This window comes from Polypterus senegalus, chromosome 18 (genome assembly GCF_016835505.1).
Source record: "Polypterus senegalus isolate Bchr_013 chromosome 18, ASM1683550v1, whole genome shotgun sequence".
Taxonomy (NCBI): Eukaryota; Metazoa; Chordata; class Cladistia; order Polypteriformes; family Polypteridae; genus Polypterus; species Polypterus senegalus.
Window position 1 is genome coordinate 6,532,037 of NC_053171.1, and position 26,957 is coordinate 6,558,993.

Here is a 26,957-nt window from a genome sequence, read left to right on the forward strand (position 1 = left end):
CAAGTTTCCAGCTGTGTCCCCGTGATCTTGATGAACTCCTTCTAAAGTCACCGTCTCGATCCACTGGACTTCATGCGGCGTCCATTTGCTAAGTGCTGTGGCTCCTCGCTGGTTGTCTCCTCTCTTTCTTCTCTGTTATCACACCTTGGGGGGTCTCGAGCGCTGGCACGGCCTCTCCTGTCTGTGCACAACGGCTGTCTGCTGGGCTCTTAAACTGTAATATTTTTTTCTTTTTGTTACCCCGAGCCCCTCTAACAGGCAGCCAGCTGATCTTTTCTTCTCTTCCTGTAATGGACTCTCGCTCTCTGCCAGGCTCAACATTTCATTGCCGTGTCTATTTATCTTTTTTCGCTTCCTCGGAGAATCAACTTGACGACGGAGCACAAGGCCTAAACTGTCCATTGTGATGTGTAAAGGGAACTGGAAACAGTATTTAGGGGGACTTCATGAGGTGCAATTTAAAAAATCTTTTTTTTTTTTTTCTTCCCAGTGGGTGTTTTCCCGTTAGATAAAGTGGTGAAGGGGAGTGCGCTGACCAGGACGGATGCCACCTTTGTTTGTCTTGTTTTTTTGGGGGTATTCTCAATGTTTTTTTGTTCAGTCCTTTTTAATGTGAAAAGCACCACATGAACACGGATTATTTGTGGCGAATTCTCTTGTTCTGCTAACAGCGTATGGAATGAGCCGCCCGGGACATCCCTGGCAGTGACACTTTAGTGGTGCCACACAAAGCTGCTCAGCTAAAGGTTTAATAACACAATACACATAGCAGTACTGGGCAATAACATACAGTCAAGTACATTCATCCATCCATTATCCAGCCTGCTATATCCTAACTACAGCAGGGGGTCTGCTGGAGCCAATCCCAGCCAACACAGGGCGCAAGGCAGGAAACAAACCCCGGGTAGGGCGCCAGCCCACAAGTATATTCACTTGTGTCATATTTAATATGTACAAAGCAGTAGAGTGTTGTACCGTGTTAGCCATAGATTGATACGGGAGAAAGTCAGTAGGGTGAAATGACACCTTTTATTGGCTAACTAAATGGATTACAAATGCAGGCTTTCATGGCCCCTTCATCAGGCAACGTGTAACCATAATGTGTACAAGTAAATGTAGAGGGCAGTGAACAGGAGCCTGAATCAAGTGAACAACGTCAAGGAAATCGGCCATCTACAGGGACACTAGACACTCTTAATGTCACTTGACAAACTTTTGGTCATTACATATGACAGCGCTTCCCAATCTCAGTCCTGGGGAGCTGCAAACTGTTGTGCCAACCAACTTGTGTTTTTATTTGGACTCCTGGCCCAATACAATACAGTACAGTACAGTTTATTTAGAGCTCCAAATCACACAAGAAGTGCCACAATGGGTGGGCTTTACCAGGTCCTGCGTCTTGACAGCCCCCCAGCCTTGACTCTCTAAGAAGACAGGAAAAAAAATGGAGGAAACCTCAGGAAAGGCAGTTCAAAGAGAGACCCCTTACCAGGTAGGGTGGCCGTTCATCCATCCATCCATCCATTATCCAGTTCGCTATATCCTAACTACAGGGTCACGGGGGGGTCTGCTGGAGCCAAACCCAGCTAGCACAGGGCGTAAGGCAGGAAACAAACCCCGGGTAGGGTGCCAGCCAACCCACACACACACACACATCAAGCACAATTTAGAAGGTTGGCCGTGCAGTGGGTGTCAAAAAGAAGGGGGTCAATACAATACAATACACCGAACAGAACAAATCCTCAATACAGTATAAAAATCTAAATTTTACAAATACGGAGTAGAATTTAACAGTAGATGATATCCCATAATAGGATTTGGATTTGTTCAGAGAGTCCTGGAGACCTCGGGCATTGAGCTGCCTCCCCCCTATTGGCCATTCCACAGCTGAGTCAGCACTGGGCCAGCCAATCGATGACAGGACCCCTCTACCCCTCGATTCCTGCGATCCTCCATCAGGGATGACATGAGTTGAAGTGAGCTGTTATTTCCCAGTTTCTGTGTTTTGGAGTCAATGGAGAAATAACAAAAGCGAGTCTGGTAAATTTTTATTAAAATGTAGTAAGCATTTACAAGGAGAGAGTTTTAACTTTTCAACAATTTTCAGCCCGATTTTCATCCTGCTCTTTTAGGTGTTCTGATGTGTTTTAATGTACTATCCGCTAATTAGTGGGTCTGACGCTAAAGTTATTGCAGCCTTTCGTCATTCAGTTCTGTTTGTTTTTAATTATCATTATTAGGAAACAATGAAGGGTGCAGACTGCCCAAAAAAAACAAAACAACTTGTGAACTTGTGGGTGCTTGTGAAAATTTCGCAAGAATCAAAGCGTTAATGAAAGGATGACGAGGGAGAGAAGAACATCACATGTTACAGTGAGGAAGGAGATAATTTTAATAAGTAGCGGACTCCATATTAGAATAGTCCCATGATTAGTATGGGATGTCATTACAGCAGGAATATTTACAATCCAAAGTGTCACATGAACAGGTCAACAGAACGTATTGGATAAGAAGGGAAGCGGAGGGAACGTGTAAGTCACTATGTGTGAAGTGTGGCCGTCCGGTCATGTAGTACACTGACGTCTGTAAGAATTGAAAGAAAACGCAATTTGTTGCATAAACGTTATTGTGCATGTGTAACATGCAAATACCCGTACATTTAACTCGGGTTTCAATATACAACTGGGTCTGGCAAATAAACTCTGACGTTATTAAACGTTTGTCGTTATGACTCACTGATAGTCGTACGATATGCTAAATGCCGTAATATAAATGGAATATCTTGTTTGGAGTTAGTTAGTTAGTTAGTTAATCCCGTCGTAGTGTTTCTTGTTGTCTGGCAGTTTGCCCCTGCTCTTCAGAGAGGTTGTGTGTTTGTAATTCATCTTCAAGTCGACCATCGACCACATCCTGGCACTGAGGGTTCTCATGGAGCGCAAACGTGAATATCAGTAGAGTTTCTTTGCAGCCTTTCTCGATTTTCGTAAAGCATTTGACTCAGTTGATCGAGATGCCCTGTGGGACGTCCTGAGGGTTCGCGGGATCCCCTCGAGGTTGCTGGATATCATGGCCGGCCTGTCCACTGGTACTGTGAGTGCTGTGCAGAGTGGAGGCAGGACCTCTGCGCTTTTCCCAGTTGATTCTGGGGTCCGTCAGGGGTCTGTTCTGCTCCTACTCTGTTCAATGGTCACATGCACTGGGTGTTGGGGGGTCGTGGGTCCAGCGGCTGTGGGGCATCTGTTGGTGAAGAAAGATTCACGGATCTCGACTTTGCTGGCAATGCTGTGATCTTCACTGAGTCAATGGAGGCTCTGATCAGGGGTCTCGAGACTGAGTGAGGGGTCTGAGTGTCTGGGCTTGCGGGTGTCCTGATAAAAACCAAAGAGCCAGGCCATTAATGACCTCTTGGGCACGGCCATCAGAAGTGTCTGTCTGAGTGTTGACCTCGTCACTGAGAGGTTTACTTACATTGGCAGTGACATTCATGTGACTCTGATGACGTTTCTTGTGAAGTCAGTAGACAGATTGGGAGAGCATGGAGGTGGGGGGTGATGAGGTCACCATAAAGGGGTGTGTGGCGCTCCCGATATCTCAGCAAAAGGACGAAGGTCCAAGTCTTTAAGAGTCCTGGTGCTTCTTGTCTTGCTATATGTTTGTGAGACATGGACGCTATCCAGTGACCTGAGATGAAGACCGGACTCCTTCACGTGTGTCTCTTTGGAGAATCTTTGGGTACCGTTGGTTTGACTTTGTGTTGCTCATGGAGTCCCGAATGAGGCACATGACCTGCACTGTGAGGGAGCGTCTGTTACGGCACTACAGCCATGTGGCGCATTACCCAGAGGGTGATCCGGCTCGTAAGACCCTCATGGTTGGGGACCCAAGTGGCTGGACCAGGCCAAGGGGTCGCCCACGTAACACCTGACTGTGGCAGATAGAGGGTCATTTCTGGAGGGTGGGACTGGGCCCGCGTGTCTGCCTGGGGGATTGCCAACCGGGATCCCGAGTTGTTTCGTCGTGTGGTGGGTGCGGCAACACGCTGTACCGGTGCATGCTGCCCAACTTGACTTGACTCGACTTGATCATAAAAGTGATATCGGGTATAAATCTAAGGATTTTAAATGTGCAGAGAGCTGGAATATCATAAATGTCACGTGTTCTGTGTGGCGATTAAACCCGAATCAGTTGTAAGATGACTTTTATGACAGTCTACTTTAATGATAAAGTAAACTGCGAGGTTAAAGCGGACATTTTGAGATTAAAGACGAAATTTCGACTATAATCACAAAGTAGATCTTTTCACCGCGTCCTTATTTTTTTTCTCTGTGGCCGAACTGAAGGTGCAAATAAAAAGACGTCACAGAAGATGGTTTGTGAGACTTTTAAAATGGATCGTGTCATTACGCTGGGGAACATGCGACACTTGAATATAAAAGCACCACGAATGCATCTGTATGTCGCCATTTTGCTTCACCACATCGAGCCATTCATCAGACATCGAGGCACACACGTCGATCCCGTTGGATCTTCAAAGCGGCTTTCTGTCCCGTGTGGATAGCAAACGGAGACTCTGACGTCACGTCCCGACTTTTTTCACACTGCGGCCCCCGACTTTTTACTGGGACTGCAACTCATGCACGTGTCGCGCTAATTTCTGAGGACCTGCTCAGAGGACGCATCAAATGAACGCTGGGAACACGTGGCAGCCATGATGTGTGCGTGTATGCGTTCTGAGCGTGAAGTATAAATGAGCCCTCACAGCAACACCGTGACAATAATCAGTATTAAAAGCTCTAAATAGCCATCACTATAAAGCCGCTCCTTCATTTTATGTTGTAATGATGGCTGTTATCTCGCCCTGCATCAGTGCCACTCAGACTTGATTGTTAGTTTCTGCTTTGCTTTTGCCGTTTCAGTCGCCATGTTAGTTTGTTGGCTGATTGCAGGGACAGAGAAGTGTCTGCTCCGGGGCCTTAGCTCCGCTAGACTAATGCCTGGGGTGATTGGTGTGGGGCTGGGATTGGTAAGTCGCCTTTACTTTTCCAAAGGGGATTCGGTAAAATCATTGGGTGTTGCGGGAATGAAGAAGCTGAAGAGACCAGGGAGCTGAAAGGTGGGATGGATTTTCTGTAATTTATTAGGACATCCAGTTAATGCTTGGACTCTCTTTATTCAGTTGGCCGCTGGCCGCTCTAAAGCTAATGTCTGCAGAAGTCATCCTCGAGTTTTTACTGAAGAATCTACAAGCCCAAACCTGGAGGGTGGATTTATCACTTTACTCACTTTTCTCCTTAAAATATACAGAAGACCCTCGATTTAATGGCATGATTGGAAGGAAGTCCATTAAATGAAATGTGTTTTAAAAAGTGCATACAAGTCACCCTGCTTTATACTGTATGGTCACTGCTCAGGATTTGTAGAAAAGCATCAAAGCAGTTGTGTTCATGAAGGGACCGTGAGGGCTGAGAGAGAGCGGCACTGAGGGTTAGCTGGGCTTGGGTACGCCGTGTCTGAGGGGCATCAGCCCGTGCATGCTCTTAGTGGGCAGCACTTGTTCTTTTACAAGAATACTTTGGGTTTATTTTTGAAATAATTCTGTACCGTTGTGGGTCAAAACTACAGACGCCAAACCTACAGATAAGGCAGGCCAACTATATTAACAATGGGACATCAGTGAGGGTGTTGTAAAGATATCAGTGGGCAGTTAAATGATAGTCACACGTAATAAACATGCGACCTTAGATCACAATCTAGTATGTAGCGGTAATGAAATGGAATAATAAAAAACATTGCCATTGCATTTGTCATTCCATCAGATGGCGCACCACAAACATTTGCAGTATTAAAATGCATTATTACAAATGTTTGTGATGTGCCATCTGTTGGAATGAAGAACACAATGCCTATGTCTCTGGTACATTTCATTTGGTATGGGACTTATTTTACTACAAAGGTTTGTATTAATGTGCCATCTGTTGGAATGATGAGTGCAATATGTACCGTGTGTCTCTGTTATATGCCATTTGGTATGGAATTCTTAAATACTACAAAGGTTTATGATGCGCCATCTGTTGGAATGAAAGATGTAATACACATGTCTCAATCATAAAAGTGCTGCTAATGTTTGATGTGCCATCTGTTGGAATGATGAGTGCAATATGTACCGTGTGTCTCTGTTATATGCCATTTGGTATGGAATTCTTAAATACTACAAATGTTTGTGATGTGCAATGCCTATGTCTCTGTTATATGCTGTTTGGTATGGGACTCTTTTTACTACAGAGGTTTGTGATGCACCATCAGTTGGAATGACAGATGCAATACACATATCTCAATTATATGCCATTTGGTATCGGACTAGTAAAAGTGCTGCTAATGTTTGATGCGCCATCTGTTGGAGTGACAAATGCAGTGCATTTTATTGCTGCAAATGTCTGTGATGCATCGTCTGTTGGAATATGAGAGAGAGAGAGAGAGAGACTAGGAACTGGTCAAACATCCTGACACCTGTCCTTTGGTTAAGTCAGATCAGGTATGTGACATCAGAGCAGAGGTTTTTTGCAGTTTATATAGAATTAGCTGCGCCCCTTGTTTAAGATGGGTTAAAGTCTAATAAGTAATCAACACAGACCACAGTGTTAATGTTTGCAGCACACCATGCAGTGCCTGTGTGTCTGTTATATGCGACTTGGTATGGGATTTGTTAAAAGCAGTGTTACCGTCTGTGATGTGCCATCTGTTGGAACGACAAATACAATGCCATTTGGTACAGGATTTATAAAAGCTATGTGAATTTTTATGATGCGCCATCTGTTGGAATGACGGAGACCTAGAAACAGGCACTTCTCCTTTTATTAAGGTGGACTGAAAAGTTTGTTGTTCAGATGGGTGCTAATAAACACAAAATGTCTCTGGGGTTTGCCTTATTCTGAAGTGGGATGTGAAGCTTGTATTCAGGGTGAAAGCTGTGCCATCTCACGCAGCATAGAGGAAACAGCAATGATAAATGGCATCATAAAACTGAAGGCTGGTGTCGGCATCTCATGACCTTGAGATTTTAGCTGTAAATACAGAAGTCCTTTCACCACGCGCACTCCCGTTTTACTCTTCGGCATCCGCGTGCACGCACGCCGTGCTTGTTAGGCTTTACCCGCCAACCTCTTGCATTTTTTTTTTTCTCTTTTATTTGATGTTTGCCTCCCAGCTTTTTTCACTTTCAGTTCCTTGGTTTCGCCCGACTTCTTTCAACACGCCCAGGGAGTGGCAGCGCCAGGCAGCGGCAAGCGACCCAGAGAGCCGCGCAGCTCCTTCTTTACCTGTGTGCTTAAGGAGTGTAGAAACAAACGGAGTGTTCTGTGTTGTTGAGTGCCCTTTGAATGGGTGTAAGTGGGCACAGCATATCGGTGAAGAAGAGGAGCTCGTTCACTTCGTTATACTGTATGTGGCGGTTTAGATTGATGGGAATTAAAGGCGAAGATCCGATCTTGAGAGCTTGGAGTTCTTTTTATATGTTAATATGTCAGTCTTCCTCAGATTGCCAGCTGCTGGCCTTATGGTGTTCTACCTTGTAACACACACACACACACACACACTCTCTTAGTGGCCGTATTATTAGGTTCACCTCTTCATTAACTCTTCTTGGGATAATTATTTTTTTTTCCCCTCTTCTGTCCCAGGGCTGAATATTTTTTTAAAATCATTCAGAAATCAACATAAAATGCTTATTTTTGACAAATATCACTCTCTTTTATGTTCCATGAGCCTCTGCAGTATGTAAATGTAATAATAATACGTTTTATTTATACAAAGGCACCTTTCTAAGCACTCAAGGACACTGAATTAAAAAAAAAAAAAACATAACAAAGCCCATTATAAACAAAGCTTAAAACATCAGAAAATGTAAAAGTTAAAATCAAACAAAGCCCATTTAATCATAAAGAAAATGCCATTTTGAGCAGATGGGTTTTAAGTTGACATTTGAAAGTTGAGAATGATTCAGTATTTCTGAGCTCAGTAGGTAGTGAGTGCCATAGTGGCTGAATGCTCCGCTCCCATTGGTGGGGAGACGGGCGAGGGGGGCGGGCGGAGGAGGAGGAGGAGGAGGAGGATCTAAGGTTGTGGGAGGGAATGGCAACATGAAGAAGGTCAGACAGGTGTGGATCAGAGATTGGTGGCGTAGCTCGGGTTTGTGCCACTCGGGGCGGGCCGGTGCTTTAATTTCCCGCCCTCCAGCATATCTGAATATGTTAAACTATTTAAATAGAAAATTAAAATGACATATAGAGGAAAAAAAATGAAGACACATTTTGCATAGATTTATTCATCTATAGAGAAACGGCAATAATTTTTCATATGTAATCATTTATAAGCATCAGCTAGACTAGAATATTGCATAGACGCACTGATAAGCCGTGTTCTAATTATTAGTTTAATATAATTACGCTGCGAAAACCAGAACCAGTATAGAGTACCAGTGATAGGTGAGATGAGCAGCAACGCATTGGGATTGATAGTGAAACAAAATTCTAAATTGTAAATTAGAAGTTCTTATCGGTGTAAAGTTTAGGTGTATTTGTGTTATTGCCTCCTAAATTTCAGCTGCTGTGTCTAATGCCGTCACACAAGGACAGCCTGAAAATTCTTTTTGAAGCATTTGAAGATAATAAGCTGAGAATTTTCCTTTTTTTTTTATTCATGTGTGATATTTTTCCGAACCCTGCTGCTTACACACGACTTGTACTGAGCCTTTTGGCCAATAATGCCACCCCCAAAAATGTGCCGCCCGGGAGCAGACCGCCCCCTCCGCCCGCCACTGGGCGAGGTTATGAATGAATAAATAAATACGCTTTGCACACCTGCTTTGCCTTCTCGCCCGATGTCTCTGCCATTCTCGATGTTGTTTCCTCTTTGCTACTCAGGCCCACTCAGGGAATTTGATGTCAGGTCAACGGTCCTCCCAGCAAAGAGGGTCTGCCTATGACGTGACGGTGAGCTGCCCTCAACCCCTTGTGATCCGCCCTAAGAGAGTTGATTCGAAGAGTCTGCTCCAATCCATATATGCCGGACTGTATAATAATAATAATACATTTTATTTATATAGCGCCTTTCCCGTGCTCGAGGCTCTGTGGTGCACGCAGACCTGACTGAGGGGTTTGTTTCTTAAACCGTCTCTAATCTCTACTTGGGTCGCACTTTCAATCGAATGTAAATGACGAGCCTTGTGACTGCTTGACACTTACATGGCTGAAACAACCCGGACCCCATGGGCCAATCCCTCTGAAAGGAGAGTCTGGGCGACATGCCCTGGGGTTTGTCCAAGGCTGGTAAAGCGTTCAGCGGCGACTCTCCAAGTGGGGACCTCCAAGGATGGCGGTTGGCGGTGATTCCCTGAGTGGGACATGTAAAAGATGTTCGGGGGTAACACCACAAGTGCTCAGCTGCTGTTTTGCAGTGATTAACGGGTCACGAAAACACACACTTGGCCACATTGGGTCACGAGACACAAAAACGTTTAAGAGCCACTCGAGTAGACTGGAGTTTCTTAATCTATGGGTTCTTCATTGCCACCGACTCCGCAACATGATGAAGGTCGGACAGATATGGAGGGACGAGGTTATCCATCCATCCATTATCCAACCCGCTATATTCTAACTAGAGGGTCATGGGGTCGGCTGGAGCCAGTCTCCGCCAGCACAGGACGCAAGGCAGGAAACAAACCCCGGGCAGGGCGCCAGCCCACCGCAGGACCCACACCAAGCACACACATTAGGGACAATTTCGGATCACCAATGCACCTAACCTGCATGTCTTTGGACTGCGGGACGAAACCCACGCAGACACGGGGAGAACATACAAACTCCACACAGGGAGGACCCGGGAAGCGAACCCAGGTCTCCTAGTGCTACCCACTGCGCCACCGTGTTGCCCGGTGAGGTTATGAATGGCCTCAAATATTAACAGCAGAATTTTAAAATCAGTTTGAAACGTAATCAGGAGACAATGAAGCTGCTGCAAGACAGGAGTGATATGGTGAATAGACGGGGTTCGAGTGATATGGTGGGCAGCAGAATTATGGGCCAGCTGAATCTTATGAAGAGATTTATCAGAGAGGAGTCCAGACGAGAAGTCACAAGACTGTGAACAAGGGTGGCAGTGGTATGGGTAGTGAGGGAGGGGCGGATGTGATTTAATATTACGTAGGTGGAAGTACGTTATTAATGTGAGACTGGAAAGACGAGAGTACTGTCAAGGATGACACCCAGACCCTTGACAAGTGAAAGATGATCGGTGTTGGATAATGATGATCTTGTACCAACCAGGAGAACCTCAGTGTTCAAATTAAGAAAATGTGAGGAAGACAACAATGCAGTCAATAAGTGAAGATGGTGGAAAAGAAGAGGCGGTGGGTTTACTAGCAAGGCAGGGCTGGGTGTCATGAAGTATCTCTATCTATCTATCTATCTATCTATCTATCTATCTATCTATCTATCTATCTATCTATCTATCTATCTATCTATCTATCTATCTATCTATCTATCTATCTATCTATCTATCTATCTATCTATCTATCTATCTATCTATCTATCTATCTATCTATTAGTGAAAATGAATGTTAAATTTACGAAAGATATCACCAAGAGGAAGAAGATGAATAATAAAAGAGAAGAGGCCCCTCTCACCCGTGCCAACGAGAGGATCACTGAAGTGACGTCAGCAGGTCCTTTGGTGGCAGGGCTGACATGCAGTGGTTTTTTGTGATGAAGTTCATTTTCGTGGCAGAGAGGGACTTTCATTGCAATTCATCTGATCGCTCATCAGAACATTCTGGAGTTGACGCAAATCGCCAACATAAAAACGGAGGCAGCAAACTTTGTGAAAATTCATATTTGTGTCATTCTCTAACCTCTTGGCCATGTCCGCACTCGGGTACAGTCGTTATTTGCCCATTCTCTCCAATCTGACTTACTGTAGCTTGTAACTCCTTCTTCAGAGTTCTCAGGTGTCTCTTGATGGCCTTCCTCGCTCATCTTCTTGAGTTTTTGTGGACAGATTTCCAGCTCTGCCCGACTCTTCACATTTCTTCGCGATTTGATTTCAATTCGACCAACTTGGCGATTTTCTCGTCTCCGTCCCCTGATATTCATAGGGTTGCTTGTTGAGTTCTTCTGCCTTCATTGTGTAGGTGAGGCCCACCATGCTGACTGACCACAAGTCCTCCATTCACTTCTAAAAACCAGTGGCCTGCCCCAGTAGTGTGTCATTTTAAAGCCATCGATTCTTTTGTGTTTTATATTTGTCATTTATTTTGATTACTTTGCAGAAATCTGTTTTCACTTTGACGTTAAAAAGTCTTTTTTTTTTCTATTGGTCAGTGTCATAAAAGGCAAATAAAATCCACTGGGGTTTTAAATTTGTAAAAGAATTAAATGTGAAAACGTCTGAGGGGGCGAAGACTTTAGTGTGTTTTTTTATTTTATATATACAGACACTGCATTTACTGTTGAAAACACGAAACAGAGTCCTTATTGTTGGAGTGAAGTTTCAGCTCCCCACGCCAAAGATAACAATAAACAAATGAGAAGAACCGGAAAACAAAACAGCACAACAGGAAAATCGAAGCAACCGTCGTCATTAACAAGAGTCGTATTGTAGTCCTTGACGTCTCGGTGAAGCACCTGTGGCCGCCACCACTGCTCGCCACCTCCAGAGAGCCTCACAGTCTGCTGTTGTGGGATGTCATCCGAGACCTGCGGACAGGCCTGACAAAGCTGTAGGCCATGGGGGGGGGTCACGTCAAGGAAGTCAAATGAAATCCACTCAACAGGCACTGTACGTGTCCAAGAAAATGGGGGCACATGCAGGCTTGTCAAGGGGAAAATAAGAGTTAAACCACAGGCACGTGGAACAAGTTCAGTAGGGTGGGCGGCCACGTTAGGGGCCCTCGAGACTCGACTTGATGTTACTTTGGACAAAGTAAGTGGACGGGATTGGCAAGCTTGTTGGACTGAATTGTTGTCAAAATGGTTCTAAGGGTCTTAAAAAGAATCGGTAAGATTATCCACCTTAATAGGCATCTGATTGTGTGCCCGTCCAGTTGCTACGTCTCTGTCATTCCAACAGGTGGCACATCACAAACGTTAACACTGCTTTTACGAATCGCATACTAGCTGGAATGTAACAGAGACGTAATGTACTGCATGCTTCAGTCCAACAGGTCAAAGTCAAAGTGAACTTTATTGTCGTCTCAATACATCTCGCCTGAAGAAGCGGCCTGAGTTTCCTCGAAAACCTGCATATTCTAATCTTTTTAGTTCGCCATTTTGCTTGGCTTTGCTCTACATTCATAATGGCTAACACGGCACAACACCCTAGTACTATATACAAGTATACAGGGTCCACAGTGTAACAACATAAAGTGCAAATAATAAATTAAAAATAGAATTCAAAAAAAAAAAATTAAAATTATAACACAAACAAGACAAGACAAAGAAGTAGCAGCAACATTGATGTGTAGTTGGGAATATGAACATTGATGCAATGTATGGTATTTGCAATCTAGATACATAAATATAATCAATAGATATGCAATATAAATAAATAATAGATGCAGACAATACAGAAATTATCAGTTTATGATAATAGTTGTTTAAGACTTGTGTAAACAATGACAGTGGCACTTCTTAAACAATAAATCCCATACCAGATAGCGCATAACAGAGACATGCTTGCATTTGTCATTCCAATAGATGGCGCATCATAAACATTTGTAGTAAAGTACATTGGATTCTTCATTCCAACAGGTGGCACATCACAAGCAATAATATTGCCTTTACAAATTGCAAACCAAATGACAACAACAGCATTTATAGCATATTTTCACACTAACAGTGTAGCTAAAATGCTTTACCAGACGTCAAAAGGAAACTCACATGAAAATAACTTTTAAGACTAGGCAATAATATTAAAGAATAACTAACAAGAAAAGGTAAGGTTTAGATGGCTGGGAGGACAGGAAAGAAAACAACTCCAGTTAGGCGGGAGAGAAAACAAAATCAGCAGGGGTTCCAAGGCCAATTGAACAGATGGTGCCTCACAAATAATAAACCTGCTGTTACCAATCCCATACCAAATGTGCATTGCATTTGTCATTGTAATAGAGATGGAACACCTTAAACATTTGTAGAATTAAATTGCATTGCCATTCCAACAGATGGCACATCTCAAACAATAGCATTGCGTTTTATATGGCATGTTACAAAGATGTATGCACTGGATGTTTCATTCCAACAGATGGCACATCACAAACCTGAACACCGCTTTTACAAAGCCCATCCCAAAGGGATTATAACAGAGACATAGGCCTTGCACGGTGCACTGCAAACTTGAATGCCGAGGTCCTTCGATCTCAACCCGCCTTTGACATCTGGCACAGCTAGTATTGTATAAACTCTTTACACGAGTCAGGGGTTCACAACATGGCAACTTTGAGAAGCTAAATTTACCACCACCCTGATTTGCTCCTTAATTTGAGTTTAGTGGAATTTTTAAGACGCGATTTATTTTTAACCCTTAAACCACCGGTTCCCGGTGCAATTTGCCAGCGCGCCGGAGCTGATCAGTCCATGCCGTACGTTCATCGTTCAGCTCATGACCACTGGCGCCCCCTAGCGAATCAGCCTGACTGTCCCTGGGATTGAGCCGCTGCACTAGTAGGCTGGCCTGCGAGCGTCAGTGTTGGCCTCTGTGTGCTCGCGTGCAGCCAGTTCAAGAGCAGTTGGCTCGGTGATTTACTGAATTTCGTCGATGGCGTCACTTGCACCTTCTACATATCGTAATAGACTGTTGCAGTAGTTTATTTTTATAGTTTTTGCAGTTCATTGGCAGGGTGTAAAATGATCAGTGTTGCAGTAATTGTGATGCCGTTTACATGAAAATAATCTCTGTTGCATTCAAATTTCACTTTTTCTGGGTGAATTGTGATGTTTCCATAAAAAGTGCAGCAGAAGAGTTTTTGCCATTCCGGGGGGTGCATTAAACCAAGTATGTGGCGGTTTAAGGGTTAACATTTTTATTTTACGTTCAAGTAACAGTAACACTACCAGTAGCACATTGTAAGGAGGCTATTTCACCAAATTTCTTCTCGACTTTCGATTTTCTGAGCATATTTGTCAGCCCAAGAGGACTTGTGGGGTTACGTTTAATCCCTGCTGCGAACCCCTGGTGTAAATTATTTGACCACCGGCTAATTGTTCACGTCTCCACTCCATACTTTTGACAAGGACAGGCCATTCAGCCCAACAAAGCTTGGCCGGTCCTGTCCTCTTAATTCCTCTAATGCAGCATCCAGTTGAGTTTTGAAGGTCCCTAAAGTCCTACCGTCCGCCATACTACTTGGTCACTTGTGTCTTTCAAATGTGCGTAGTTTTGTAGTCTTTCCAAATATTGTGGGGCAGGGCGACAGAAGGGATGGCAGGCCGGACCTGCACACAGTATCCCCACAGCAGTTGCTTCGGTCCAGGCATTGACATCTTAGTGGCATGAACAGAGACCCTCTGACAGGACACCACTGTGCTGTGGCTCTGTCACTTATGTGGGCATCGTGTCAGCCAGCGGTTTAAGCAGCAGCAGCAGCATGGGTGGCACATCCTCAGATGGTCCAGTCTAATGTTGTCAGTCCTGCTCTGGGGTGACCACTCGATCACAACCAGATTTTGGGTGGTCATCTGTCCTGCCATTCTGCTGACAGCAGTGCAGAAGTGGTGGAGTGGCTTCATCCATAGCGTCTGACCACACTGGCACGTGACGTTCCTGCCTGCAGTGTGGCAGTGGCCCTCTCCCTCGTTTCTGGTGGCCTTTGCCTTGGTTTGGCCTTTTCAAAGGTGACCCGATCAGACATCATTTCTCCTCGACCGTGTTGGGGGTAAAAGTGCACTTCACAGGCTTTTTGTGTGTTTGTCAAATTGCTTTTTCAATGGCAACTGTTTGTCAAAATACAAAAGCTCCTAAGTCTCGAACTCCGGCAAATATTCTCGTTTTTTTTATTATTAGTATATAAACACTAAAGCCTGAGTGGATGCTATTTTCAGATTTTTGTTTACTTAGCTATAGGCCTAATGCATAATTTATATCAAATTACTCGGTAGGGGGTCCGTATGAAGACACAGGCAGCAGAATTGCCGCATCGCGGCCATTGGAGCCCGGCGGGAGACCCAGCTGTGCTGCCTTTTGTGTGGAGTTTGCTCGTTATCTCCGCGTTCACACCAGGCTGCCCCCCACGGGCCAGAGACGCGTTCCCAGCTCCGCGGCCCACTTTGTAGCTTGTGTGTCCTCCCACCAGCTCGTGTTCTTATATGTGGGATCTCTGAAATGGATTCAGCCTCGCGGGGCCGCTGAAGGCGGGGAGGATGACGAGAATCGGTGGCTGAATTGAGGGGTCCTCGGGTAATGTGAGGCCAGCACCCCCTTTAACTCTTTGACGGCTGAATAGTTTTCTTAAAAGCATACCAATTCAGTATTTTCACACAAAAATCAACATAAAACATCTGGCGCTGTGGCTGCCAGTTTGCCATCTCTTGTGGCTTGAGCCGCTCACGGGTGGCACGACGGTTGGCAGGAATGCATGGCAGGTTGGCTGCCAGGCTGTCTTCACGAGGCAGGGGTGACAACGGAGGTCATGGTTTCAGTGCAGTGCAATTTGGTTTGTACATTGTGTCAAGTGGCGGTCCTCCCAGGTGAACGTTACTTTAGTCAGGTCAGGTACACGTGATCAGCTGATGCCAGTACCCCAATCTTGATCTCCAGATCACTCACCTCAAAATCGGAGTCCGACAAATCAGATTCCAATTCAGAGATAATATGCAAAACGCAGTCCATGGGGTATTTTGCTTTGTTTTGCATTTGCTTCACAGTCTCGCTAGATGCCGATGCCATTTTTTGCCATTGTTTGCTCTGCTCTACTCATTCAAGCGCAGGGAATCTCGGACAACTCAACAAAGCTAACTTTCCTTCTAGCACAGAGAGTCGAAGTAACACGTAACGGTGGCTCTGGTCCCCATTTACCGTCGATGATTGCCCTCAACCTCTCCTGTTAACAAAAGTCGACATCCGCCCTAAAAGAGTTGAGCTGAGGTGGGCTTGGCTTTCTAGGTGCTGCTTATCCAAGTGCCATTGGGCATCGCGCTATTACAGTAACTCTTAGCAGCAGCGGGAAGTCACATTTTGAAACAGCCTGAACAAAAGGGGAATAATAATCAATAATAAATGCGTTGCTTTATATGTCGTTTGTGGCTTTTGTACCGTAGTGAGTGTTGCTATTCAGACTAGACCACCATAAACATACAAAACAACACAAGGCTGCCTGTCCTGTGCGGAGGGTCTCCGATTTTAATTCAGTTTACAGACGATCAGCGTCATAGACTCGGGGTGAGAGTTAAAAACGTTTAGACCTTTAACCGGCTTGGGGTTGAAAACCGTTTAGGACAGGAGTGAGCCAATGGCGGTTCCGGTGGGCCGTAGCGGCTGCAGGTTTTTGTTGCATCCTAGTTGCTTAATTAGACTCCAGTCCATGCCAGTTGCAGATCTTATTTAATTTCTTGACTTGTCAGGTCATTTCTTGTATTGTTTTCATTTTTTTTTCCTTTCCAAGCCTGTCATACAAATGAGCAGAAGCCTAAAACAGACGCACCCTTCCCAGTCCATCACTCCCCCCGTACACCAGACAGTTCCTGATGAATACACACAGCTGTGAGTAGAAACACGTTAGATTAATGGAAGGGATTATTAAGGACTAGCTGTGTAAGCCCATTGTGTAAAAAGCCTGGGGTCCTAGAAACTATTGAAATTGTCAGAAAGCAAACTGAAATGTAGAGACGTCAGGTAATTGAAAGGAGCGACTCTGGGTATCTCACACCTAGGAGGATTCTTTGGCCGACGTGTCCGTCTCACTTGTGCATTAGCAGCGGGAGGAAAAGGAAAAGGGATACCGTGTCGCCGATGTCAGCGGCTAAGCGACTTTGTCTTTCTTCTTTGCTGCCCTCACTTGTGTTATTAGCGGCTAAGCGAGTTTTCTGTTTCCTCGGAGGCGGAGCCCTTACCCGGACTCCGCCTCTCACTTCTGGGCCGGACAGACAGACAGACAGACACACACACACACGTGTAGATGTTTATATACAAGATAAGATTGAGCAACACCTGGCAAGTACAGGAGATTTACTGAACAGTCAGCATGGGCTCAGACGAGGGAGGTCGTGTTTTACCAACAAGCAGGAATTCTAAGAGGAAGCACCATTAGGATAAAACCGGAGTGGAGCAGATGAGATTATTGATGTGGACTTTCAGAAAGCATCTGATGAGGTGCCACATGACAGGTTGGGCATCAAACTAAAAGAAGTGGCAGTTCAGGGTGTGGTGTGGTGTGTCGATGATGCAGAATTGGCTCCGACACCGAAAGTGGAGGGTGATGGTGTGAAGAAACCTCATCAGAATTGGGTGATGTTAAAAGTGGTGACCAGCAGGGGGCGCGGGTGAGTGCCAGGGCTGCTGCTATTTTTAATATATACAGGGTGGTCCAGATCTAATTATGCAGATCCAGATCGTCTGGATGACTTTAATTTATGTGGGGACGATTCCAGTTCGGTGCAAAGGCGATTCTTCAAGTTCGTATACTTCTCGATGGTCTGGGATTTTTCGGGTGATTTTCTATGTAATAAACTTAATAAGTTATAGCGTAATGAAAATTGCATAGTTAGATCTGAACCACCCTATAGAAATGATTTAGATATGATTGTAAAGAAAAAGTTGGTTACGTTTGCAGGAGGTAACAAGATAGGTGGATTGGCAGCTCATCTCAAAACCATTGAATCATTGGTCAGCAGACAGGTTGGGTAAATTTATGGACCAAAAAATGTAATGTCAGTAAATGTAAAGAATTACATGAGGAAGTAAAAATGTGAGATCTGAATAGACAATGGGAGGTCTGAAAGCACACCATAGGAGAAGGACCTGGGAGTCACAGTGGACTTGTCATTATCTACATCCAAATTGTGTTCAGGAGCCATTAAGAAGGTTAACAAAATGTCAGGTTATATAGCACCTTGACGTGAGGAGGTTCTGCTCAGCTTTATAACACACTGGTGAGGCCTCATCTGGAGTCCTGAGTGCAGTTTGGGTCTCCATGAAGACACAGCAGCACTAGAGGTGGTCCAGAGAAGAGCTACTAGGCTGATCAGGGCTACAGAGGATGAGTTATGAGGGAAGATTAAAAGAGCTGAGCATTTACAGGAGATGAAGAGAAGACCTGACTGAAGTGTTTAAAATGATGGAGGGAGTTAGTGCAGTGGATCGAGACGGTGACTTTAAAATGAGTTCATCAAGAACACGGGGACACAGCTGGGAAATTTCACACAAACATTAGGAAGTTTTCCTTTCTGTGCGTTGCGCATTCCCCATCGTACCGACGTGACACATTTAATGGTCTCGCATACCGTCTTCTGTGTCGATGTTGCCGTCTTTGTTTTCACCTTTGCAAACAGCATCAGAATACAAAGAGTATTTATCTTCAACATCTTTCTTCCATCAACTCACAATGCACCGAAAACGGGCCGGGTTGTTGTTTTCCTCCAGATTTACATGAAGTGTGCACGAGAGTACAGTCAGTACACCACTTGCGTAGCAGCAGCGTCCGCATGCATCCGAGTCGCGTAGCGTCAGGGGTTTCGCGGCCTAACAGGTTTCAGGTAAATGTTATTCGTTATCGGAGAATTGATTTAGTCTGAATGATTCATGTATCTGTTTAGCGTGTAACTCCTGAGTATTGATTATTCATTTGTGTTTCTTTTGTTTTACAGGATAACCATGAAAGTATGGAAGTAGCTGCGGGAAAGCAGATCCGTGCCCTTGAAGCAAAATGAAAGTACGGCATTGATAACCCCTTGAAATGGAAAAAGAATGATCGGCAGGCTTGAATCCATTGATGAATGTAAGACGATGACAGTGGGACTATAATGGCAAAAAACAAGGAGCCGCGCCCCCCAACCTATGCCATTAGCGTGGTTGGGCTATCTGGAACCGAGAAGGAAAAGGGCAACTGTGGAGTCGGGAAGTCCTGCCTTTGCAATAGATACGTACGGCCCAAAGCAGACGATTATTACCCGGAGCATACCTCCGTCTTGAGCACAATTGACTTTGGAGGGCGCGTCGTTAACAATGATCACTTTTTGTATTGGGGTGAGGTAACGCACAGAGGTGACGATGGCCTTGAGTGTAAAATTCATGTCATTGAGCAGACTGAGTTCATTGACGACCAGACTTTTCTTCCTCACCGCAGCACAAATTTACAACCGTATACGAAACGGGCGGCCGCCGCCAAACTGCAGTCGGCGGAGAAGTTGATGTACATCTGTACGGACCAGCTTGGCTTGGAGCAAGACTTTGAGCAGAAGCAAATGCCGGACGGGAAGCTTAACATTGACGGCTTTCTGTTGTGTGTAGATGTCAGTAAAGGGTGCAATAGGAAATTTGACGACCAGTTGAAATTTATAAATAATCTCCACGCACAATTGGCGAAATCCAAAAAATCTATTGTAATTGCAGCGACAAAATGCGACGAATGTGTGGACCAGTACTTGCGGGAGGTTCAAGCCTTTGCATCCAACAAGAAGAATCTCCTTGTGGTGGAGACCTCTTCGCGTGCCAGTGTGAATGTGGAGTCATGTTTTCATGCGTTGATTCAGCTGATGGATAAAACCCGAGGAAAACCTAAAACGGTTCCGTATCTTGATGCGTACAAAATTCAGAGGCAGCTAGTTGCGACCGCGACGGACAAGTTTGAGAAGCTGATCGTGCAGTCTGCTAAAGATTACCACACGAGCTGGAAAGCGGTTAGTAACAAGTTAAAAAACCATCCCGATTACGAGGAATACATAAACTTGGAAGGCACGAAGAAGGCGCGAAACACATTCGCCAAACACATAGAACAACTCAAACAGGAACACATCCGAAAGAAAAAAGAGGAATATTTGTCAACCCTTCCAAAAATTCTCAATATTCTACTAAGTGACCTGGAGGAGGTTGAGCCGTTGAGCTGGCCGGAAGCTCAGAACCTTTTGAAGAGTCGGACCGAGTTTCCATACTGGTTTGTCATTTTAGATTACACCCCGTGGAATGAAACTGACCACATAGACAAAGTGAATGACAGGAGGGTTCCCTTTGACCTCCTCGGTACACCCGACGGGGAGAAGATTTACCAAAATCACGTGCAGCATTTAATTTCAGAGAAAAGAAGGGTGGAGATGAAGGAGAAGTTCAAGAAAACTTTGGAACGGGTGCAGTTTATCAGCCCGGGGCAGCCGTGGGAGGAAGTCATGTGTTTCGTAATGGAAGATGAGGCCTACAAGTACATAAGCGAGGTCGATCGGAGAGACGTCTACAGTAGGCATCAACGGGAAATCGTGGAAAAGGCCAAAGAAGAGTTTCAGGAGATGCTTTTTGAGCACGCCGAGCTTTTTTACGACTTGGACCTGAATGCGACCCCCAGCTGTGATAAAATGAGTGAAATCCATACCGTTCTGAACGAAGAGCCGAGGTACAGGGCACTGCAGAAGCTGCTGCCGGACAGGGAGTCTTTACTACTAAAGCACATTGGGTTTGTTTATCATCCCACTAAGGAGACTTGCCTCAGTGGCCCAAACTGTATTGACATCAAAGTCGAGCACATCCTCTCTAATAGTCTTGTTCAGCTAGACCACGGGCGGTCAAACCTTTATCACGATTGTGCCAACATCGATAAGGTTAATCTTTTCCTTTTGGGTCGGGAGGGCCTTGCACAAGAACTTGCAAATGAAATCCGAGCACAGTCGACGGATGACGAGTACACTCTAGATGGCAAAATCTACGAGCTAGACCTTCGGCCGATTGATGCAAATTCCGCACTCCTTTTGAGCAATTTATGGACCTCTTCCTTCAAACCTCACGGTTGTTTTTGTGTTTTCAGCTCTATCGAGTCACTTAATTTTGTGGGTGATTGCATCGGAAGAATTAGAGCAGAAACTATGCAAAACCGGAGGGATCGAAATTCACCTCATTTACCGTTTATTTTAATATTAGCCAACCAGAGGGACAGTGTGTGTAAAAACCTGCCCATCTTAAGGCATCAGGGCCAACAGCTTGCCAACAAGCTACAGTGCACTTTTATTGACCTGCCTTCTGGAACGTTCCCACGGAAGTTTAGCGAGACCCAAATCAAACAAGCGCTGCGCGGAGTCCTGGAGGCACTAAAGCACAATATTGATAGCATGAGCCCCTTGCCTTCCATTAAGGACTTGTCGGAGACAGATTTGCGGATCGTCATGTGTGCCATGTGTGGAGACCCATTTAGCGTAGACCTCATTCTCTCGCCTTTCTTGGATTCCCATTCCTGTAGCGCGGCTCAGCCGGGCCAAAACAACACGTTGATTCTCGATAAAATAATCGGCGATAGTCGACGGCGTATCCAGATCACTATTCTCTCATATCATTCCTCAATCGGAATTAGGAAGGACGAATTGGTACACGGCTACATCCTGGTTTATTCAGCCAAGCGCAAATCCTCCATGGCGATGCTTCGAGCCTTTCTCGCAGAAGTGCAGGATGTCATCCCGGTACAGATGGTGGCCATCACGGATAGTCAGGCTGACTTTTTTCAGAACGAGGCCATCAAGGAGTTAATGACAGAGGGCGAGCACATAGCCACAGAAATATCCGCCAAATTTACCGCGTTGTATTCTTTGTCACAGTACCATCGGCAGACAGAAGTCTTCACCCCATTTTTCAGTGAAGTTCTAGAAAAGAAGGCCAACATTGAGAGTTCGGTTATATTTGACAAAACACGAGATTCCATCAACCCAGGGGAAGATATATTCCCTCAGTCACCACATGGAAATTCACCGGTCTACAACGACTATCCCGATTCAGACGACGATACCGAAGCACCTCCTCCATACAGCCCAATAGGAGATGATGTACAGTTGCTTCCAACTCCAAGTGAGAGGGCCAGATGCCGGATAGATAACGAAGGGAATGAGTATCCAATTTACAGCACTCCAGTTAACATTCACGAACATGAACGCAACCACAAAGTGCCTCCCCCTGTCAGGCCTAAGCCAACGATGGCCAAGGCCAACGTCAAAAAACTGGATCCAAACCTCCTAAAGACAATTGAAGCAGGGATTGGGAAAATACCTAGGAAACAGTCACGGGTTCATATGACCCACTCTGAGGATTTAGAAGGCTCGGATAATTATGCCGAGCCCGCCGATACCTTGCTAAAATCAAAAGGGCTGAATGACGATATTTACACAGTCCCGGAGGATAGTCAGTACCGTATGTTTAAAATCGGAGGCATGCACAACTCACGGGGTGACGAGGAAAATGGTTTTGACCGGATCGCTAAGTCGCAGGGTGGGAGGAGGCCATCTAAATACAAGCATAGGTCAAAAACTCTCTTTAGTAAGACGAGAGCCTATCATCGAAGAACCCATTCGGATGCCAGCGATGAAGAGACTGGACTTTCGGTACAAAAGAAGAAGAAGGGCCGGGGTCACCGAGGGAGTGAAGAGGATCCACTCCTTTCCCCTGTGGATCCGTGGAAGGGAGGAATAGATAATCCCGCCATCACATCTGATCCCGAACAGGATGATAAGAAACTGAAAAAGAAGAAACAACCAAAGACCAAAGAACCCAAAAAGGTACTTCACGTTTCTTTTTTTCCTAATATTTTACTGTGCTGCCTGAAATGGGTTGTTTTAAAGTTGACAGGTTACTTGGAATTTATTCTGATGTCACTTTGAGTACCACGAAAATCCAAATTGAATGAATGTGTGCACTAGGGATGTCACGGTACCACTTTTTTTTTTTTTGCATTCGAGATCAATACCAGTGAAAATTCATGTCAACAAATGGAGAGGCTCCATTTGGCGTTGACAAACCAAACGGCTGCTTCGTTTCAGACTTTTTATTGGCTACAACTGTTGTCAAATCAGCTGTCATGAAGTTCTCCCACAGTCCTATATCCGTAACTGTGGAAGTGTGCATGGTTTTCCCTTTGACCTTGAACTGTATATGGATGGATGCTTGGACGGACATGTGTAGACGTACGCGTTACAATTGAGAGTCTTGTTCTGCACATCGACAAGAGAGGAGCTTTTGGGGGCTTGCATTGTTGCAACCTGCACCTCAATAGCTAAATAAAGCCACATAAATAAAGAATTAAACACTCTAACAAAATTTAGATGTCGATAAACAGGCAGTTACCGTAAGACAACACCAAGAAAAATCAAAAAGATTAAGACCAATGCGAAAGATAAGGTAAGGAGTCAACCTGACATGCAAATGAATGTGTGAAGGATGAAGCGGGTGAGAAAACGCGGTCAAGTCTGCCATGTAGATTCGCTTTTCTTTCCCCAAAACACGAGCCTGCATATTCACACTGAGGCCGGGAATGATCCTGACCTAACATCTCCTTCACATTTTATGAAAGACTAGCTGTGTAAGCCCGTGTTATAAGAAGTCTGGGCTTCTAGAAACTAGTGAAATCGTCTGGGGGAAAAAAAATTGAAATGCAGAGTCGGCCGTTTCGTTTTGCGGACGTGCGCGGACCCCTTGTCTATCAGCGGATAAGCGAGTTTTTCTCTACTCAGAGGTTTCATTTTGCCAAAGTGCTTGCCTCTCTTATGTATTAGTGGCTAAGCAAGTTTCTCTCTGGTTTGTCTTTCCTCGGCGGTTTCACTTTGAGTGAAGCCTGCAATCCAAAAACGTGTTGTGACCCAGAGGTTGACAAAAACTGCTGCGGTGGATCAGATGCGTATCGCATGAACTCTTTTAGGGCGGATGTTGGCTTTTGTCGACAACGGGGTTGAGGGCAGATGATGACTAAAGTCGACATCCATGGGTGGAGGGTGATAATCAGCTGTAAACGTTGACAAAACTCACCATTGCAATATAGGTAGAACATCCTTGCTAGGCGGAATGTCGAATCCCCTGCATGTTTCATGAAAGACTAGCCGTGTAAGCCCATGTTATAAGAAGTCCGGGCTTCTAGAAACTGGTGAAATCGTCCGAAAATAAATTTAAAATGCAGAGTCGGCCGTTTCATTTTGCGGATGTGCGAGGACCCCTTGTCTATCAGCGGATAAGCGAGTTTTTCTCTACTCGGAGGTTTCATTTTGCCGATGTGCTTGCCTCGCGTAGTATTAGTGGCTAAGCGAGTTTCTCTCTGGTTTGTCTTTTCCTTTGACGACAGAGTCGCTTTCTTTCAGCTTCATGCTGTACTTCATGCATGCCTTGTACTACTTTATTCTTTCTTCTTGTTAACTTGGGGCCGCCTCACCGGCTCTTTGAACTTCATTCTGTAGCCTCGCACTTCTGGGCCCGACAGACAGACAGACAGACGTGCGTAGACGTTTATTTATAAGATGCTGCAAAAATTGTATTTTTGTCTCTGGTTCCCTGCTAGATAGAGCAGGTTTAAAAGTGTTACCAATAGCTTAGACCTTCCTCGTTGCACACAAGTCGTGGTCGTTGTGCTCGTGTGTGTGTTTGTGTGTGTGTGTGTGTGTGTGTGCGCGCGCACAATAACACTTCAAATTTAAGAAGTACCTACCAAGAGATTTGAAATATGATTGGTCAAAATCATAATAAATATACCGTGCTGGCCTCTGTCTTTTATAGCTCCTTTCACTCATCACTTACAATTCTGACTTTCCTGGTTTAATGTGTGTGTGCTAAAAACTTGAGACATCAGACAGAAGTGGATGAAAATTAAATAACTGAAAGGGTGAATGCAAAGACTCCGGACTGGGTAGGACGAGGTGTTAAAAAGCCATTCATCTCGCCATCATTTCATCTGCCCTTACAAAAGTTAAAATGGTTACAACTCGCATCTGAATGGTCACCTCACGTCTCCCATCTATTTCTGGACTGACTCCATAATGAGGTGAACGTGTCAGTAACGAAAGCCTGTGCTTGTGTGTCTTTTGGTTTTTTTTTATATTAATGAGCACAAATCCCGCAGTGGTGGGCTGAAATTCCTCCGCCTGGACCTCCAAGCATTTCTGGACATTTCCGTTTTTCTTTTCAGCGTTTTGGTGTTGCTGGATTGACGATGCATAATTAGACCTAGCGTGTGTGTGTGTGTTTGTTTGTGTTCACCCCAGCACTAGGGTTGTTCCCACTCTTACACATCTTTTTAACTCTTTTAGGGCTCATTTTTTTTTCAGTATGAATATTTTTCCAAAAAACGTAATTTTCTGAAAGCATATAAAGCAACAGTTTTTCACATGTGTCGATGTAAAGCATCTGTTGCTGCACGCAATGCCTTATTTCAGCAGAGTCAGCCGCTGCATGGGGGTGGCGTCAGCAGATCAGAGCGCAGCTGATACCGGTACGTCACTTTCGTTTTAGATCTCGATCTCCAGATCACCTGCACCAAAACTGGAGTCCGACAAGTCAGAGTCCAATTCGAAATAATAAAATATACATAAAATGTCTCCCACTGAGTATTTTGCTTTATGTATTCGCTTTGCCCTCTTGCCAGATGTTGATGCCATTCTAGGGATTGCTCCTCACGCACATGCAGGGATTCGACATTCCACCTACATTGCAATGGTTAGCCTTGTCAACGTTTACAGCTGATTATCGCTCTCCAGCCATGGATGTCGACTTTAGTCATCATCTGCCCTCAACCCCGTTGTCGCCCTAAAAGAGTTCATGCGATACGCATCGGAACCACTGCAGCAGTTTTTCTCAACCTCTGGGTCACAACACGTTTTTGGATTGCAGGCTTCTCTGCCAGTGGGTCTCAAGATGCTATTGTTTACGATGGTCAGTGGGTTGCCAAGTGGGTCACCGCTCCGATGATCACGCTCGATCCACTACTCGCTCTAATGCTCTTGACAATTGCACTCAATTCATCAAAGGGGAAACTGCACCCCACCTGCTTGATTTATTAAGGGGGGGACCCCCATCCCTCTTGGTGGGTGGTGAAGACACATTTGGGTTGCAAAATCAAAAAAGGTTGAGAAACACTGATGACTGATGTTGATTCACCAAGGAGGAAGGTGCTCTGACAGCCGTGCCAGTCCACTGTGATTCAAAGATGTAGAACAATAAAATGTGGAAACGTCTAAGAGGGTGAATACTTTATACAGGGGCACACATTTTCAGTGCATTTGTCACACGGCTGTTGTTATTGCAGGAATTGTGCAGATTCAGGTTTTGTCAAATGCAAAACATGATGAAGAGAAATTTCTGTTCCTTGACTTCACGTGTAAAGTCTGATGTTACGGTGCGGTGTGGCAGTTCAGAGCTATCAGTAAGCCTTTTCTGTATTTACTCCATGGTGATGCATGCAAACACTCAAAAGAGTTCTGGTGGTTTTCCTGTTATTCAAAAATGATGCTCCTCCTTCACAGGTTACTCACTTATTACTCACCGTACTTGATTTCTTTTGTTTACAGTAGTTTGTATTCATGCAACAGTGATGGCAGGCCCAGCTTGAGACCCCCACAGGCCCCTGGTGGATCATGTTGTCATTTTGGGAAGCGGCCGCTCACTTGTTTCATGGACTCTCTCCCCTTGGTCATTTTGGTGCGTGGAGACTCCATTCGTTTTTATCGAGGTGTCGCTCTTCTACAGAGTGATCATTTCATCAAGTTTGAGCGGACGGGGTGTCATTTCGGTAGGCCAAGACTTGATAGATTTATCGAACCTTCCCTCTTGATCAGTTTGGCACATGGAGAATCGATTGTTTCATTGAGGTGTTCCCCTTTGGTTTTTGTTTTGGCACACAGTCATCATTTCATCAAGTGGTGGTGGGGCTGGGTGTCATTTTGGTAGGCCAAGACTCAGTTGTTTTATCGACCCTTTCCCATTGGTCATTTTGACACGAGGAGACGTGGATCTTTTTGTTGAGTTTTCATTTTAAC

The 26,957-nt window shown here is 44.9% G+C and overlaps 1 protein-coding gene across 2 annotated transcripts in view; it reads left to right on the forward strand.

Moving 5' to 3' along the window:
- The window catches only part of arhgap5 (Rho GTPase activating protein 5), a 191,366-nt gene that overhangs the window by 45,963 nt on the left and 118,446 nt on the right, over nt 1-26,957 (forward strand). For both annotated transcript variants that reach the window (XM_039741922.1, XM_039741921.1), the window contains exon 2: nt 18,846-22,721. In XM_039741922.1, coding sequence (XP_039597856.1) covers nt 19,002-22,721 — 3,720 coding nt within the window. In that variant the 5' untranslated portion in view covers nt 18,846-19,001. The remainder of the gene's footprint in view (nt 1-18,845; nt 22,722-26,957) is intronic.